Source organism: Esox lucius, chromosome 1, assembly GCF_011004845.1.
Source record: "Esox lucius isolate fEsoLuc1 chromosome 1, fEsoLuc1.pri, whole genome shotgun sequence".
In the NCBI taxonomy this organism is placed as follows: Eukaryota; Metazoa; Chordata; class Actinopteri; order Esociformes; family Esocidae; genus Esox; species Esox lucius.
The window spans coordinates 27,868,017-27,883,616 of NC_047569.1; the positions used below are offsets into that span (position 1 = coordinate 27,868,017).

At 40.4% G+C, this 15,600-nt stretch overlaps 1 protein-coding gene across 9 annotated transcripts in view; it reads right to left on the bottom strand.

The window, feature by feature from the left end:
• The window catches only part of elna (elastin a), an 81,471-nt gene that overhangs the window by 20,306 nt on the left and 45,565 nt on the right, over positions 1-15,600 (bottom strand). For 3 of the 9 annotated variants that reach the window (XM_020050580.3, XM_020050574.3, XM_010904802.5), the window contains 32 exons: positions 15,151-15,216; positions 14,827-14,913; positions 14,684-14,731; positions 14,501-14,563; positions 14,239-14,349; positions 12,713-12,760; positions 12,514-12,597; positions 12,362-12,418; positions 12,129-12,269; positions 11,629-11,664; positions 11,237-11,359; positions 10,402-10,437; positions 10,176-10,289; positions 9,979-10,014; positions 7,199-7,231; positions 6,952-7,005; positions 6,759-6,797; positions 6,431-6,502; positions 6,184-6,225; positions 5,960-6,091; positions 5,778-5,861; positions 5,336-5,389; positions 5,105-5,188; positions 4,875-4,910; positions 4,682-4,747; positions 4,506-4,568; positions 2,963-3,013; positions 2,803-2,838; positions 2,541-2,618; positions 2,415-2,447; positions 1,662-1,790; positions 62-112 (listed from right to left, as the gene is read on the bottom strand). In XM_020050580.3, the coding sequence (XP_019906139.3) occupies positions 62-112; positions 1,662-1,790; positions 2,415-2,447; positions 2,541-2,618; positions 2,803-2,838; positions 2,963-3,013; positions 4,506-4,568; positions 4,682-4,747; positions 4,875-4,910; positions 5,105-5,188; positions 5,336-5,389; positions 5,778-5,861; positions 5,960-6,091; positions 6,184-6,225; positions 6,431-6,502; positions 6,759-6,797; positions 6,952-7,005; positions 7,199-7,231; positions 9,979-10,014; positions 10,176-10,289; positions 10,402-10,437; positions 11,237-11,359; positions 11,629-11,664; positions 12,129-12,269; positions 12,362-12,418; positions 12,514-12,597; positions 12,713-12,760; positions 14,239-14,349; positions 14,501-14,563; positions 14,684-14,731; positions 14,827-14,913; positions 15,151-15,216 (2,187 nt within the window). The remainder of the gene's footprint in view (positions 1-61; positions 113-1,661; positions 1,791-2,414; positions 2,448-2,540; positions 2,619-2,802; positions 2,839-2,962; positions 3,014-4,505; positions 4,569-4,681; positions 4,748-4,874; positions 4,911-5,104; positions 5,189-5,335; positions 5,390-5,777; positions 5,862-5,959; positions 6,092-6,183; positions 6,226-6,430; positions 6,503-6,758; positions 6,798-6,951; positions 7,006-7,198; positions 7,232-9,978; positions 10,015-10,175; positions 10,290-10,401; positions 10,438-11,236; positions 11,360-11,628; positions 11,665-12,128; positions 12,270-12,361; positions 12,419-12,513; positions 12,598-12,712; positions 12,761-14,238; positions 14,350-14,500; positions 14,564-14,683; positions 14,732-14,826; positions 14,914-15,150; positions 15,217-15,600) is intronic. The other 6 variants (XM_020050576.3, XM_020050575.3, XM_020050589.3 and 3 more) reach the window with 6 other exon arrangements.

Consider the following 15,600-nt stretch of genomic DNA (forward strand, 5'->3'; position numbering starts at 1 on the left):
TGTAACCATGCTCTTTGACAGAAAGCTTTGACTCATGCAAACAGACAGCAGCAAGTCTTACTGGGCTCTGGCACTGGGGCCTGTGTGCCAATTGTGACAATAGGAGAGGGATCTGCCAAAAGACAACAAGTTCCAGTTTCATCTATGGCAGTTGAAAAAGTGTGGAGGAAACTAGCATTGGGTGGGAGACCAATTAGGGACCCATGGGTACAACATAGGGAACATGGCAGGAGGGAAGGGGGGAGCTACAGCTCCATGTGACCGCTATTGGACCATACAAAGACGCTACAGGTGAAATCACTAGCAGAACATATTTAAAGCAGTCTTTCATGTAAAGTTTGGGGAGAAGAGAGGAGGGCAAAAAGGTTTAGGTTTGACAGGGGACCAGATGGCGTGTCAATGCTGTTGGATACACAGTAAGCCAGACAGCAGTGATAGTTGAAAAGAAGAAGGGAGTTATATATGACGCTATTCTAAGCCCAAGTCTTTAAGCTGTCGACGCAACCTGGTCTCAGGAACCTACGTAGACTATTTTACGAAAATTCATGGCACCCGATTTCGCATGATATGTGATGTTACGTTACATTACAATGCGCCACCAAATTATTCAAATGTAACATATCTTACGAACGCTGTTACAACATATCAAATGTTACGAGAGCTGTTAAAACGTAAAAAAGAATACGAACGCCAGACAAAACACTATGAAAGACAATTTTTGGACAAATTATTAGACCTGTGTTTCAAACCGTCAACATTTTGATTATAAGCCAGTCACCTTACACACAGCCCCACACTGGACATGGGGATTCAAAATGAGTAACAGCAATAGCAAGGTCGTTAGTACATGTTATAAAAGTATATCATAAACGTTATGTTGATGTTGGGCATCACAGCTCTGAGATTAGGGTTTGGGTTAAGGTTAGCTATCACAGCACTGGGGTTAGGTTTAGGGTTATGGTTTGGGTTAAGATTACGAAGAAAATCACTTCAAACTGACAACACCACTCGCCAGGACTGGTTATAAGTTCTCCAGGTAAACAGTGGGTAGTACTGCTTTTTTCTATTCCGACTCTAACGTTATTTTACTGCACGTAATATATCTTATGAAATCCCCTGCCTAAAATAGTCTACGTCATCATTCTGAGACCAGGTTGGACATCCAGATGGGGTCTGCTGGAAAAGTTTGATTGGGCTTTATTGTAGGCATGTTGTATACAATATATACAGTTCGGTAAACAGACAGATAAAATCCACAACTGGCATTATTACACACACACTCTCTAAGATACGTTATGATCAACAATCATACTATGGCCTGTATAGCAAAATACATTGCATATTTCAGTAATGTTGTCTATAGATATTGTAATATTTATACTGTTGAATGAGAAAACAGATCACCGCTATTTAAAGTCCCGTTGAGTACAAAATGTTTTATTCCATCTGGGATGGAAGTTCTCATGGTTGCTAGAACTTGATCTCTTTCTGTTACGGTGTCATAGTGGCAAATAAAGACCTTTGTGGATTTCTGTCAAACACCTATTCACTTGTTATGAATCAAGTAGCATAGTACTGGTAATCATTACATAGGCACTATTTATCTATGCCAGGAAATATACACCAAGAATGATTCAAAGATTAAACTAATATCCATTTACCTGGTTTGCTTGCAATAGGTATCTTGGTGCCTGCTGGTACACCAGTGCCTCCGATGCCAACACCCACACCTGTTCCAGGAGTCACTGCGGGTGCTTGCACACCTTCTCCACCCACACCTGAGGGCATACCTGAGGGCAGGTAAAAATATACAGTCAGGTCCCCTTTATAAAGATCAGCAAAAAAAGACAGTATAAAAGTTACCACCAATTCTGTAGATCAGTAGATTTTATGCTCACAAAAACATGAGATGATAATACATTTGCTTAGACAAAGTAATAGTCAAAATCAGTAGTGTCACAGTTTTTAATACCTTTATGCCTTACCTTGCAATATAAATGGCACCACCTTTTTCTGAAATGTTTAAGTTAATTGGAAAAAACATTGTGGGAGATTTAAGACCATGTCTCCATGCGGAATCTGTCCTGATCCTTGATAGCCTTTGTCTGTGCTTGCCACTTCAAATGAAACCTGTACTATGTCAGATGAAAACATAATTGAGCTTTGGTCTCACACACTAACAAAAATCTAAGTATGCAGATAAAAATAACTGCGTCTACGGTAAAATATTGTAAAAAATTGTAAAAAGATTCTGCATGGAAGAATGTTCCATGATCCCTCCAAACATCCTAATCTAGCTAACCTAAGAGAATAGGATATTGTACAGCATGGAGATTCTACAGAATACATGTTTAAAAGAAGTGTTCTTCCACTGATCTGGATTTCATAGCTTCAGTAACAACACAGGCTCTTACCATATTTAGCAGCTTTAGCTGCGAGGTCATATCCTGCAATCACAAAGTATCACATAATGAATATTTTTACTGAAAAATGTATTTATAATTACTATTGGACCTCTCTCAACACAGCTTCTGATTTACCTCCAGTCCCCACTCCTGTTGGCACACCTCCTGTTTCTCCTCCAGCTACTTGGCCTGTCCCCACACCTCCTTGGACTCCTATGGTGAGAGGTCACATCAAAATCACAGTCTTTCATACTGACTAATACTTGCAATGTCAAGATAGTGGCTTCAATTTTTGGGACCTCCGGCAAATCAAATGTGATCTTTTAATGAAATTGTGGCAATGGCAATTTCTTTGTCAATTCAGGCAATTAACATTTCATGCAGAAAGTTTTCTTACCATATTTTGCAGCTTTGGCTGCAGCAGGGTTATAACCTGAAAACATTTATGAATTTAAACATGACCTATGAGATTTATAGTAAACCTGCAAATTTACAGAACATGTACGTGTGTTTTTTCAGACAGATTATGTCCTGAGCAAAAAACAAAAAGGACTCACCTCCAAATCCACCTCCTGGTACCCCTGCAATGCCAGCTCCTCCTTGTACTCCTAAGGATCAAGGTCAATGTGTTATTCCTTGCTGATTTTATCAACATGTAGTCTGGAATTGTTGTTTAATTGGAAACAATTGGGAAATTCAGCACCATACAATTTTCAGAGTAATTCTCTAAGTTTACACATACTCAGAATCTGTAACGGTCCTAGTGGTAGACAACATTTAGACAGAATACACAAAATCTACACCGAGTTGATGTACAATATATATAAAAATGGGCGATAACCAGATAAAATTACATACGGAGATATAACTGGTCGATATGTATAATATACTCTATATGAATTTACAGGTGACGTACATTTTCAGAGTAGCAAGTATGCAGGAAGCTTGATAGAGCTGGATAGAGCAGTTTGCAGGTTGATGAGGTAAGTTTAGTCTTATTTGTCTTTATGGGAGTGATGACCGGACCACGGCAAAGGGAAATGGCTGTTTAGGGGCATGATGTTTTGGTGTTGATGTTTTGGGGTGGACGTTTTGGTGTGGACGTTTTGGTGTGGACGTTTTGGTGTTGATGTTCTGGTGCGGATTGATCTGGACTTTTGAATACCTTGATGGAAGAACCTGTTCTGCAGACCATACAATTTATTACAGTATCCCTGCAATGGGTAGAGACAGACCAACACTAGACTGTGATGGAGTAGGTGAGCATAGACAAGAGCGGTAAATCTGCCAGGCTGCTTTCTCTCTGTGTTGTGGATGTTCCATCTGAGGTTGTGGAACATCATGGTCCATAGTCATTTCAACTAATCAGACGAGCCTACAGCTGAGCCCTCAATCTGAAGGATGGGAGGTGGAGACGTTTCCTGAAGTCAATCACCATCTCTCTGGTTTCTCTGTGTTGTGTTGCAGGTCATTTTGACTGCATCAGGCCAAAAGCCAGTTGAAGTCTCTCATCACCATCAGTGACCAACCAGAGTTTCAACTGAACACCTGACTAGTTTGACAGATGAGTTTTTGGAGATACTGTGATTGGAGTAGAGAAGGTGAGGGCAGCATCTGTGTGGTGCTCTAATGCTGAAGGTGACAATGTGATGATGTTTATCGTGATGTTGTTCAGGATGTAAGTGAATCAATTTCATTTTGAGCTGGACATGTTTATCTTGGTGAGTTGACATTGTATGATTCTGAGATGGTGTTAAACACAGAGCTACATTCCACAAACAGTACACTTGTATATGTCATCGGGTTGTTGAGGTGCTGAAGCATGTACAAGACCCATGTTGATAGACCATTTGGGTAATTTAGCAGATTTAGTATAGCAACTTATATTCAGTGCATTCAATTAATGTAGCCAATAACCCAATATCAGCCATAGCAAGTAAAAACATTGAATTAGATGATCTTTAATCAATGCCTCTAAGAAAAGACAAGTGCTTTTGTTTCACAGCAATTCAAAGGATAGGCAGCAACACAGAACTTGGAAATGCAACACGACCACAGAAACTGGGGTACGTAACACACATCATGTAGACAATAATGTACCATATTTAGCAGCTTTAGCTGCAGCAGCTGAACCTGCTGGTACCCCTCCATATCCCAGATGTCCTGCAATATAAAACAACATTTTCTCCAAAATGATATGGAGCAAAGCACAGAATAAAGCTCCTCAATAACCTATACCATAACCATTACCCATGACGTGCAAAATAAAGGCTCACCTCCATATATTGGTATTGACCCCGCCCCTGGAACTCCTCCAGCTCCTCCTTGAACTACTCCGGTACCTGTATGGAGTGTGAGCGTGTGTGTGTGTGTTGAGGAGGGTCACAGGAGGAACATTTGATCATTTTTAAATAATATTTAACTTAAGAACAGCTAAAGATACTTTAGAATTGTCACTCTTTTTCTCACCATATTTAGCAGCTTTGGCTGCAGCCGGATTATATCCTAGAACAGAAAAAAGTGATTATATTGAAACATCACCTTTCTCCATAAAGAATCTTTCCAGGTCCGTGAAATCCTTTGGTGGGCAATCATGGACTGCCTTCTTTAATTATTAAAAAAGAATAGTAATAATACAAGCACTGATTCATGATATCACTTCCTGACATTGCAGCAAGTTGGCCCCATTTAAAACAGACCTCCTACTCCTGTGCCTCTGACTGGTATTCCTCCGGCTGGTACTCCTCCAGTTCCTAGGGCTGCTCCTGTGCCTCCTGGTATGCCTAAATACATGGCAATTAAATAAAAGCTTAATATCCCAACGAAATGAATCATTTGAGCAGGCACAGTGAATCTATATAAAGGATTGTCAACAAATGTTTCTTGAAATTTACTGAGAGGATAATACATCCAAAGAGATGATAATGTACCGTATTTAGCGGCTTTGGCCGCAGCAGCAGATCCTGCTGGTACTCCTCCATAACCTGCAAATCAAAGCATGGATCTTCAAACTAGTAGCGCTGAAAGGCCATACTCTACAGCAGAGAAAACCCCACCATCTAACCCCACACAATCTAACCCCACACAGTCTAAATTAGCAATTAGGGTTAGGTTGCTCTAGGGCCAAACAATATTATATATATTTTTTTATTTCAGCTCTGAAATTTGAAAAAAGTCCAGTTACAGGATCAGCTGTCTTATCAACTTGGATATCTGCTCTCTTCCCCAGTACAAATGTCACAAACTACAGACAGTGTACTGCAGCTGTGCTGTTCATCAGAACCAATACATATTGCATCTATGAATCCTGCCCCTACATCTACTCCTCCCAGACCCTCCCTTTCTACATGGGATCCCCCTGGATGTACACACCCCCAGGTCTAAGAAATCCTCCATTCGACAAGGCACCATATCCACCTCCTGGTACACCCCCAGTCCCAACTGCAACCCCCTGACCTATAACACAGGAGAGAGACGTTCATCAGATGACGCACAGTATCTTAAAACTCAGAGACATTTTTGCCGTGCATTGAACCAATAAAAATAGCTATTACCATATTTAGCAGCTTTGGCAGCAGAGGGAATGTATCCTCCAGCCCCAGGTACCACCCCTGCTCCTGGAACTCCCCCATATCCGGTACCAAGTCCACCAGCTCCTAGGCTTGCCCCTGCTCCTCCTGGGAGGCCTATAGTGTGTGTAAAGGGAAACCATTGCATTTAAAATTCAACCACTGAATCACTGAATGAGACCGACCTAATATTTAATAATTTTTCTTACCATATTTAGCAGCTTTGGCAGCAGCTACAGGATTGTAACCTACTGTGTAATACAGAATAATGATACTGATTCAAAACACAATGCCTAACTTTCATAAAATAACAACATTGAGTTTCCAGCTCAGTATCCCTGGAACATGAATTCACAAGAAGAAAATATCACTGTTGTCAAGGACTGTTTATGCTAAACACTAGTTCATGCTATTAGTTCATGAAGTTGTTAAAAGCCTTAGACAATGGTAAGATACCTCCAGCCCCTGCTCCCGGTCCTCCACCGGCTCCCCCAAGTCCTCCTGCTCCAAGTCCTGCTCCTGGGACTCCTGTGATTGGAGCGTCACAAAACAACAGCTCATTTATTTTATTTAACCTTTATTTAACCAGGTTAGCCACATTGAGATTAACAATCTCTCTTTCAAGAGGGACCTGGCCAAGAATAGCAAGAATAGCAGCAAGTTACAGTACATAAAATCACAAATCATAAACATAAATTACCACTGAAATTTCGTATCGTAATGACTGAATGAAACACTGTATCAACATTGAACAAGACAGTTTGATGTGAATGATTCGACCTACCATATTTCGCAGCTTTAGCAGCGGCAGCAGGATTGTACCCTAAAATACAAAGGTATCCCAAAAATATAATTCCAGCTTCACTCCTGACATTTACAGCATAACAAACATGCATTTTCAGCAACACTTTGTATTATGATTTTTTTATAATATTTCTGAGAACAAGACTGAAAAGTGCAATAATGGGATACTGTACCACCAGCCAAAGGGACAGCTCCTGCTCCCCCAAATCCAGTGGCCCCTGGAACACCTATAAACAGACAACAATACTGTTATGTGATTGTTGTTTGTGTGATAAATCTGTCAGGTGTAAGTTGAAGCCGCCTAGGCCATGGAATACAGCCTTTCAGTGAGTCTTTCAGTGAGCCTTTCAGTTCACGTTATCAGCATTATAAATGCAGTGGTCCTGGCTGTGTCAGGTTGTTTTGGTTAGTTATCCTCACCGTAATAGGGAGGCCTGGCTCCCGTTCCATAGCCTGTTCAGAGATGGTGAAAATGGTGAGGGTGTTATAAAAACATCTGCAACATTTAGTTTAAACCTGCAGTACTAAAAAAAAAGAAAAGAATTGCCGCCACAAACTAGCTCCCTGGTATACAGAAAATAACTGAAGAAAACGTTCAGAAGTGTTTTGACCAGCCTGAAAATACTGAGGGATAAGTAGGCTCACTATGTTTGAATGTTTCCAACAACTAGCAAACATACATTTACTTATCCAGAGTGACTTACAGTAAGTTCATACATTTTATAAGATCTAGGTAAATCAACATAGTTTAGTAGTAAGTGCATTCTACTCAGAGAATTAGCTATCAACAAAGGTCAGTGCTGTAAAGAAGCATATACAAACAATTTACAAAAAGACAACAGACAGGGGTGTTGGCAGTGGTACTATTTTATATTTGTTCATGTTTTTTCGAGTTCTGTCTGCGTGGATCTGGAACTGCAAGGAGTCAAGCAATTGCTGTTGATTGGAAGACAGTACATTCATTCTGCAAATTTCCAGTTCTACCCCACCCCAAATATGCTCTATTGGGTTGAGATCTGGGGACTGTGAAGGCCACTCAGGTGAAGTGAACTGAGATTGGTCGGACCCAACATTGTACCACTAAGTCAAGTCTGGCCCCGGGTGAAGGTGAGGCACTGGATTGTTTTGCACCCAGGACTGTCACCAAGAATCCTGGATCCCCTAAAAGATATACTGTATGCCAGGCCCCGTGAATCATACCCACCTATTCCTGCGGTAGCTACGGCCTAGTTTGCACTCCTTCTGCCTTGTGCAAGGGGAGAGAACATCCATGTCTCAATCCCCAGTATGTGCTCTGGTCTATGTGATAGGGGCAGTCAGTCCTGTCAGGGGTAATTTCTCCTGTCTGATTTGTTGGATCTGAAGTATGCTCCCTGTAACTTTCCTGGGTCATTCCCTCCCTGTCACTGTCTTTCCCAAGCACTCCGTCAAGTTGCTCCTGGTGGATGACTCTTGACAGTCATTGTCTAGACGCCAGCTGAACACATTGCTATTTCTGTCATAACTTCTGAAGAATTGCTGTTAAAAGGCCAATTGACATTAACATTTGCCTGTTCAGAGATGGAAATGGTGAAGGTATAATATCTGCAACATTGAGTTTAAACAGGCAATACTAAGACAAAACAAATTGCCACAAGAAATAAGCTGCCTGGTACACAGAAAGGAACTGAGGAAAACTTGCATGCAGGCCGTTATCGTAAAAAATAACTTTTAAAATTAAGGTAATTTTTTTAAATAAGGTAAATAAATAGTATATTAAATGGTTTTAAATCATTAAAATTCAACAATGACGAAGATATATTCAGTAAAACTACATTTCCTTCCCCCTGGGACTCATATGGAATAACTAAAACAGCTTACTATTTAAAAAAGGATCATATTAATTAAACCAATGCACTTCAATGTGTTTTTTTGTGATTAGTCTCAACATATTTAGCTGCCTTGGCTGCTGCAGGATTATATCCAGAAATGCAAATAGTTATAAACTGAAGAGTAAATTCCACTTGTTCAGTGCAATTACTGGCTTAAATTAAGTTTAGAACAGCACGTGAATCCGTCTGTAGAGCTATAGCACGTAACCATTTCACTACATTCCCTATGCAGACTGAGCTCCCTACCTATACTGCATCTCCAGCTACAGATCCAAGTAATATTCCAGCTCCTCCTGCTAATGATCCAGTGTCGGGGACACCCCCTGCACCTCCTCCTGAGACTCCGGTGCAGGAGGCTCACAAGAAAACAAATGACATCATGCATCTAAATCTACACATCCATCATTCAATGTTAAGATGTCTGTAGCCAAAACAAGAATTTACAATTCAAAACTCTCCAACTTAACATTTCTTTCTATTGACTTTCTTTTGTCTCCCTGGTCCCCATACAGAATCGTCTGAGGGTCCAATCTGATTCACACCCTCATTTTATGACGTAACAGCCATTGCTGGATTTGACAACCAATGGACAGTACCCATAGGTTAAAAGTCATGGATGGATGTGACATTTGTTTTCTTGAAAGATCAGTTCAGAAAGTTTTTTGTTCCACACTCACTTGTTTAAAATGTTATAGAACACCGCTGTAGAAACCTTTTGTAAAACTGTTCTGAGTAACTGCCTCTTCTGGTGTTATGGTGAAGTTGTAATGAGTTGATTAAACATTTGAACAGCACATCCAGTGCATGCTTTTCTATAAACACTTATTATACCGTCCTAATTTACAAAGTCATGAACATGACGCCTTTCTGATTTTGTTTTTTCAAAAGGTAGATCATCTAGTCTTTCCGTTATCATTACAATGGAATTTAGCCATTTTACGTGTATATTGTTTTAACCCCCTCTGAAGAATGACATTAAAACTGTAACTTTCTCTGGAGGATACTTCAAACAGAGGTCAGTTTTCTAGTGGCCAAAAATGCTTGTTTTCTGAATGAAACCAAAAGCCCTTCTTTAAACAACGGATGTGCCTCCCCTAGTAGCTGGCTGGAAAACCAGTTTGGATTCATCGTAACTAAATGTTTTTATTTGGATTCAAAAGGGACATAAATAAATATTCATACTTTGAAATACTGTAGCTAGCCAGATTATCAGGGTCACTGTTAAATATATGAATAGGTGTTTCCCTCTCTACAGTTTCAGAATCAATATATTTCCTGATTTTGAACTTGAAACCAAGTCTAATTTTGGTCCTTATTACTATTACTTACCATATTTAGCAGCTTTAGCTGCTGCGGGATTGTATCCTGAAAGTTAAAATGTCCATCATTAGGAAAGGACAGTGCACAAACTGAAGAAAAAAGTTTATTTAGATTTAGGTTAGGGTTATGTTTTTCAGGTTATAGTTCGGGTTATGGTTGAGATTAGCGAATCTTTTTTTTTACGGGCAGTCAACTTTTCGACTCACCTCCAGCCCCAGGGACACCCCCTGCTCCTGGTACTCCTCCATGTCCTCCTCCAAGTCCTCCTCCAAGTCCTCCTCCAAGTCCTCCTCCAAGTCCTCCAGATCCTAGACTTGCTCCTGCACCCCCGAATAGACAATAAAGGTTAATCAAAAGTCAAAAGAAATGTCTGCATACGAATTCAATAGGCCTGTACTACCTTTTAATGACTTAATGAAAGCTGTTTCTTACCATATTTAGCAGCTTTTGCCGCAGCAGGGTTATATGCTGAAATGCAGAAGTTGATACAGTTTAGTTAACTCTGGTAAACCTTTGAATGTTCAGACAAATGAGTGAAGGGTTTTGGAGAGGCAGAAATGCTTTTGAATCATGACATCTCGGTTCATCACACTCATTCACAGGAGGGCTATGGTAAAGTGTGGAAAGCTTGTTAGCAAGTAGCTGGATTTTGTAACCTTTGGCCACATTTTTTTTAACTATCCTTTTTAGATTCCCACATTTGCATACTAAAAAACATTTTAATCAGACTTATTATAAAATTAATTATGTTAAATCTTGCATAATTTGGTTGGGTGCATGCAGAATCTGCCCACGAGAGATTCTTAAAAAATACCCTGGCAAGTATTATCAGAATTGCCAGTGCACACGAAAAATGATCCCAGTTTGATATGCTCCTTAAATGTGTTCACTCTTTTCATTTTAGAACAGTCTGGAATAACATGTTATTGGGCCCTGCCGCCTTTGTGGATTCTAATAAAAAAAGTTTTTTTTACTGTTTCATTGTTTGCAACCCACGACTTTATAAGGTTTAATTGGCTGTTCTCTGTTGCCTCACACATTTCCACGACACAAACCCGGTGAGTTCCATTTAAAAAAGCCATGAAAATCAAACATCTGCACACATGTAGTGCATGCACCTGCGCACACTGCATTCACATGTACAACAAGCAGTTGCCATTTACTGACATGAGTCATTAAGGCCTGTTTAGCTTTGTTTGTGTTGACTTTGGAAACCTTATTTTCTTTACAGTCTCTGGTGTCCATATTTAGTTACTGTCAAATGTACCTCCAGGTACTCCTCCAGGTACTCCTCCAGGTAGTCCTCCAGGTAGTCCTCCAGGTAGTCCTCCAGGTAGTCCTGCGACTGATCCAGCTCCGGGAATTCCCCCTGCACCTCCTCCTGGGAGTCCTAGGGTAAAGGGTCACAAGACATTTCCTGAGATTGTGTTTATTTTTTTTTTACCATATTTAACTTTACTCTTGCTGTTCTGTGTTATGTTTCCTACCATATTTAACTTTACTATTGCTGTTCTGTGTTATTTCTCTTACCATATTTAATATCACTATTGCTGATCTGTGTTATTTTTCTTACCATATTTAACTTCACTATTCCTGATCTGTGTTATGTTTCCTGACATATTTTACTTTACTATTGCTGTTCTGTGTTATTTTACTTACCATATTTTGCAGCTTTGGCAGCAGCTGGATTATATCCTGAAATAAAATGCAAATTAATTAAAAAACGAATTCCGCCTGGCGGTAATCAATACTACAATAATGTTTTGACATCTTTGCATTCCATCTACTGTGCCTGTCTGGTAAATGTACGGACTTGGTGTAGTTGCATGCGGGTAGATATGGATGTAGGTCATTGATTTCTCTATAGTTGCATGCGGGTAGATATGGATGTAGGTCATTGATTTCTCTATAGTTGCATGCGGGTAGATATGGATGTAGGTCATTGATTTCTCTATAGTTGCATGCGGGTAGATATGGATGTAGGTCATTGATTTCTCTATAGTTGCATGCGGGTAGATATGGATGTAGGTCATTGATTTCTCTATAGTTGCATGCGGGTAGATATGGATGTAGGTCATTGATTTCTCTATAGTTGCATGCGGGTAGATATGGATGTAGGTCATTGATTTCTCTATCACCAAGTCTTTTTTATTCCTCACCTCCAGGGTAGGCTCCTCCTGCTCCAGGGTAGGCTCCTCCTGCTCCTGGGTAGGCTCCTCCTGCTCCTGGGTAGGCTCCTCCTGCTCCTGGGTAGGCTCCTCCTGCACCGGGCACACCACTTGCGCCTCCCAGTCCAGCACCTAGGCGGGGGGTGTACCTCAACAGTTAGTAGTCGAAGTAAGGACTGGCTCAAAAAGCCCAGTGTCTGTAGTCCTGCCATAGTGATCATTACCGTATTTAGCAGCTTTAGCCTGAGCCTGGGCCGGGCTAAGAACTCCTGTCCCTACTCCTGCAGAGAGTGGAGGAACGTCAGTTAGAGGTCTCAATTCGAAATAGTCGAACAGATTGCTTATAAAGTGTATTTAAGTGTTCCTCAAACTCTACCAGTTCCAACTGGGTACCCAGGCTTAGATCCAGGACCTCCTTTTCCCCCTGGAAGGCCAGCTCCACCTCCAAAACCCCCGTAGCCTGAAACAAGGAGTGAACCATTCACTGTGCCGTCCTGCTGGTCCTACCCACACCCATTATTATGTGCAGCACACGCACTATTTTAAAAGTTCATATTCTGAAAAGGTTTATGTACCAAATGGAGCTTTTCCTCCAGCTCCTCCAGCTTTTGCTCCATAAGCGCCTGTGGAATCGTGGTGACAATTAAATAGTGTCAGTCTTGTAGAAGTCAAAGACAACATACACTCCCAGAAACATACATGAATACCTTATTGTTTTTGAACAGACCTTTGGTTTAAATGATTAATGTTGTACAGATGTATTACATTTCCTGCCAGATCCGTGCAACACATAAAACCACAAAATTAAACTTTATTCCATTCAGCAGGAAATTTTTGTAGTTAAATAAAAATAACAACAACAACAACATTTCAAATTAGATTTTGTTCATCTGAAAGGACTTTCTTTATGACTTTTAAAGCCATTAACCTTAGGTTTGCTAAATATGTTACTTTATTTTGCAAGTTCTTTTGGTTCAGGAATTTAATAAGATATGAACTAAATGTTACATGGCTATTGTAAGATGAATACTCTAACTACAGGATAAAAACATCTGCTGGACGACTCCAGTGTCAAATGTAAATACAGTATTGATATTTTTAAGTGTTCAATATTGATGTCACAAATGTATACATTTACAGCTTCTTTTTTCTCTTCAGTTCTACAGCTTCATCAATTCTTGAGCCCAATAGTTCCTACCTGAAACAGTTGGAATTGTAGTATGTGTGGACAGAACTACTAATCTATTTCAGATGAAAGTGTAGATTTGACTCAACATTATGACCTAGCCGGGTAAAAACATCAAGGACCGTTCACAAAACTAAACGACATCAAAGACAAGGAGGATTTGTCAGGCCGCTCAGATCTTGGTATCACTCTTTAGTGACCTATAAGAAAGCCAAGACAAAGAAATGCAGGATCTACCGCATGTGTTTGGCCGCATGAAACGCTTGTCTGTCAAGGACCACATACAGACCATAAGGAAAATACAGGCTTTTAACTGACCTCGAACTTGTGGTCCCTTATAGGAAATGTGGATGTCAAGCAGCTACCGACCCCACATACATTACATGACTGGAGCAGTTAGAATGATATTGGTTAAGGTTTGGAGCTACCGTATTAACTTTTTCAGATTCTCCTAAAGCGTCTTGTGAGGAAAGGTGCTAGAAGGAACGTTCTGATTTAAAGTCTTCTAAAATTACGACGATGTGACTGCTACAACAGATGTTGAAAACTGCAACAACTCAGTTTTGAGAAGGAAAGAATACACCCTTGAGAATAAGCCCGGACCTTGGTCTCAACAACAGAACGATTCGATCCAAAGCAGTGGCCAGTTCCAATGATATCCCCACCAGACTTGCTAGCTTTGCTAAACAAACCAGCTCCCTAGATCTATATTAAACCAGTCATGGTCTCCATTGCAACTTTTGCTTTTAAAATAATGTATGAATAAACTTTAAAGCCACTTTAACCTGCTAGTATACTGTACATTGTCATGAAATAAGGCATCCTGTAGAATGTAATCCAAGGCTACAACAAATGAATATACTGACATGTGCTGCATTAATACAATAAATCATAAGCAGTCCTCTGATGACATACCTTGTGCTTTGGGTGTTTTCAGTGGGTATCCATGAAACACTCCTGGCTGCATTGATCCTCCATAACCACCCCGGCCTGCCCCTCCTGGACCCTGCTGAGCTCCACCTGGCACTATAGAAGACACATCTTGTCAGACCGACAGACAGGTGAAAGGTAAACAAAAACAATGTGATATATAGCTATATACTGTACTACTACCTGCCTCGGAATTACGTCATAAACTATGCTATTGTATAGTTTACTAGAAGGCTGATTGACTTACATGATTTGGGATAAAGTCCGCTTCCAGTGGCCACCCCGGGCAACACTCCACGACCACCAAACCCTGCAGACATGACCGGCATCATGAATAAGGCAAGACAACACCCCCAATCACAGGTTGATCAATGTTATGCTCTATAAATGTTGTTTGTGTGTACTCTCAGTGGAAGAGCGAGAGACACACCTTGTCCTGGAACCTGGCCACCTTGGTAAAGTCCAGGAACACCCACTCCTGGAAACAATGAAATTCAAATAAACCAAATGGCCCCCCCAAAGGCACTTACTGTATTTGACATGGTAAAAATGTGGTCACTAACACATGCTCACCTGGGACTCCTCCTTTTGGAGCCTTTCCTTTTCCAGCTCCTGGTCCTAGACCACCTCCAGGCAGGCCAGTCTGAGGAATAACAGGGACTGAAAGACACGTAGGCCAGACAATATTACAACTTCTCATGTGAGAGATGCCCCAGTTAATATTGTGACCGCACCATGTTACACATCAAGGAATAATGATATCATATCACATATTGAGAGGAGATAAGGTTGTACAAGTTGGTATTAATTGAAGTGATTTGTGTGCATGTGTGTGTGTCTGTGTGTATGTGTGTACTTATGTGTGTATGCATTTGAGTGTGTAAGTGTCAGATTCACCTCCGGCGGGTACCGCAGCTCCTGGCCCTAATTCTCCTCCTCCTAATGTCGCTCCTCCTGCACCTCCTTTGAAAATACATACAGCATACAAAGTGTTCCATGAGAGAGCATCAAGAGGGTCCAGATGAGGTTCATTTCACTGTAATATGTATCACATGTCTATCAGTGGCATTCAACTGTATTCAGAGGGACTTGTTATAATACAAAGTTTAATTAAAATATTTCAATTTTGCTGCTTTGAAATTCACCTATACGAAATACATTTTTATTTGAGTTAGTTCAGGATATAATATAATGTTGCTTAACAAATCGCACAATAAGTTCCATAAACTCACTATGGAAAATAACAGGGATTTACCTTAGTATTTAAATGACTTCCCTTAGACTCTGTTCCAAATACATTCAACATCTGTAAGATCACTCTGTCAAGCTGTGAATATCAACCACAGA